General features: G+C 36.0%; 1 protein-coding gene across 1 annotated transcript; it reads right to left on the bottom strand.

Moving 5' to 3' along the window:
- Window positions 1–612: 612 nt before the first annotated feature.
- On the bottom strand, window positions 613–1,980 carry LOC142611916 (uncharacterized). Its single transcript, XM_075784068.1, has 4 exons — window positions 1,797–1,980; window positions 1,139–1,568; window positions 875–1,048; window positions 613–721 (listed from the first exon to the last, which is right to left on the bottom strand). Exons 1-4 carry the CDS (start codon window positions 1,978–1,980, stop codon window positions 613–615), a joined length of 897 nt encoding a protein of 298 aa, XP_075640183.1.
- Window positions 1,981–2,272: the final 292 nt, after the last annotated feature.

Raw genomic sequence — 2,272 nt, 5'->3', positions numbered from 1 at the left:
ATATATTTTATACATAAGTAGGCTAGTAAAGCCTTCTACTTTCTTGTTGCATCAACAATTTCATGCAAATAGAAAGTTCACACAAATGGCCCTGTTGCTTAATGTGCTATGAAGCACGGGTGCATTTCGGAATTCGGGTGCAGGTGCGGGACTCGGCAATTTCTGAAAAAGTAGGGTGCGGGTGCGGCGATTAAAAAATTATTAAAAATATTTTTATTTATATTTTTAATATATTGCTAAACATACTTTTTTCACATTATATAAACATATACCAAATTTAAGAACAATAGTAAATAATAACTAGAATACAACTCCATTATATAAACATTCCATGATATTTGAAAATTAAAATACAACTCACAAGTTTGAAACTAAAACAAAATAAAAGATACATCAACAAGACAATTAACAAGACAATCAAACACCAACTTCATCATCATCAAGATCAATAGCTTCACTTCGAACTTCACTTTCACTAGTAGTAACACTAGTGCTAACATTCCCAATAACCATGGCCTCTAACTCTGGCTCATCAAGTGTAAAAGCTGCATTCTCAAGAATTCCAGCTCCTCCATGTATGTCGCTCTCATTCCAAGAAACTCCTGCAATATCTCACATCTTTGTATCTCTATTTATGTACTCCGCATTGCGCCTTGACAAGAGTTGAAGATTAGAATGCACATATACCAAATCCTCAGCGCGTGCAGGAGCCATTTTGTTTCTTTTTAAGGAATGAATAAATTTGTATGTGCTCCAATTTCTCTCAGCACATGAGGATGAACAAGGTTGTCCAAGAAGTTTAAGGGCAAGGGTTTGAAGAGTTGGAAATGCAGAGCCATGGTATTGCCACCAAACCAAAGGTTGTAAGACCCACCTATCTGTCAAGACAGCTGGTGAAGGAAACCTCCCTTCTGAAAATGCAGCAAACTCAGACTTCACCACATTCAATATATTCACATCTTCAAAGAATCGATTCAAACACTTTTCATGATCTTGATGTGGAGGGATGCGTTTTGAATTCTCCGAAAGCCATTCAGTGGAGTAATACCTAGAGTTAAAGATTAAAAAACAAATATAAATTAAACGTGTGTTTTACTAGAAGGGGGAACTAAAGAAAATAGAAAATAAATGTACTTACCTAGGATTTAAGGAATGAGCCAAGCAATGTAGTGGAGTACAATTTTTAGTCCAACAATCAATAAGTATATCATACACCACACTCCAAAATGAGCTATACTCATCATCTTCGAAGCCTTCATGCTGATATATTGTTACTTTCACCTTCTCTATCATTGAATCCCACATCTCATACACAAGATGAAGACAAGGCTTATCTGTATCAGCTACTCGTATCATATCATAAATAGGTGCTGTGAATTCAAGGATATAATCAACCCTATTCCACCAAAGATCACTTAGAATCATCTCCTTCACCTTTTGAGCTTTTCCAACATCATCCTCCCTATAAGAAGCCCATTGCTCACTAATAACCATGGCTTGAAGGCATCTTTTTATCAACTTTAACCTTTTTAGCATTATAACAACCGAAGCAAATCTAGTATCAGCAACTTGGAGCAATTTTAATGGACAAAATTCATTAAACATTGCCAACCTCATTGAATGGTTCATGATAAAAACACGTATGAATGATGCATCATCAGCAATACGTGTAATCTAACTACATTCCTCATATGTAACTTCATTCTTTTCAATGTTTTTTGCTGTACAAATATTCTTCAAAACTAGATTGAGAGTGTGGACAACACAGGGTGTCCAAAATATTTTAGGATACTCACCCTCAATAAGAGCTCTAGCAGACTTCATCACATTAGCATTATTAGTGATGACTTGGACAACTTTCTCATGTCCAACCTCTTTTATAGCATCCCTCAACACCCCAACAATATAATGTTTGTCTTTGAACTCACCTGACCCATCAATTGCCTTAATAAACACTGGACCCCCATCTGATACAGCCATAATATTAATAAGAGGCCTCCTTTGTGGATCTGACCATCCATCAGAAACTATACTTACACCATTTTCAACTCAAAAGTCCTTAATTGGTTTCAAAAGTCTATCAACATGAGCTTTTTCTCTTTGCAAAAGTGTTGTTCTCAAGGCATTGTATCCAGGAGGAACATAACCTGGAATGCTATGAGTAGCGGCATATGAATTGGAACTACGATAATATGGATTCCTTGCAAAGTTAAACGAAATCCCACCGGTGTAAAACATCCTAGCAATTTGACTATCCAATTCGTGTTTAACA

Source organism: Castanea sativa, chromosome 10 (genome assembly GCF_040712315.1).
Source record: "Castanea sativa cultivar Marrone di Chiusa Pesio chromosome 10, ASM4071231v1".
In the NCBI taxonomy this organism is placed as follows: Eukaryota; Viridiplantae; Streptophyta; class Magnoliopsida; order Fagales; family Fagaceae; genus Castanea; species Castanea sativa.
The sequence above is the reverse complement of the archived record's forward strand: the minus strand, read 5'-3'. Positions and strand labels throughout refer to the sequence as shown.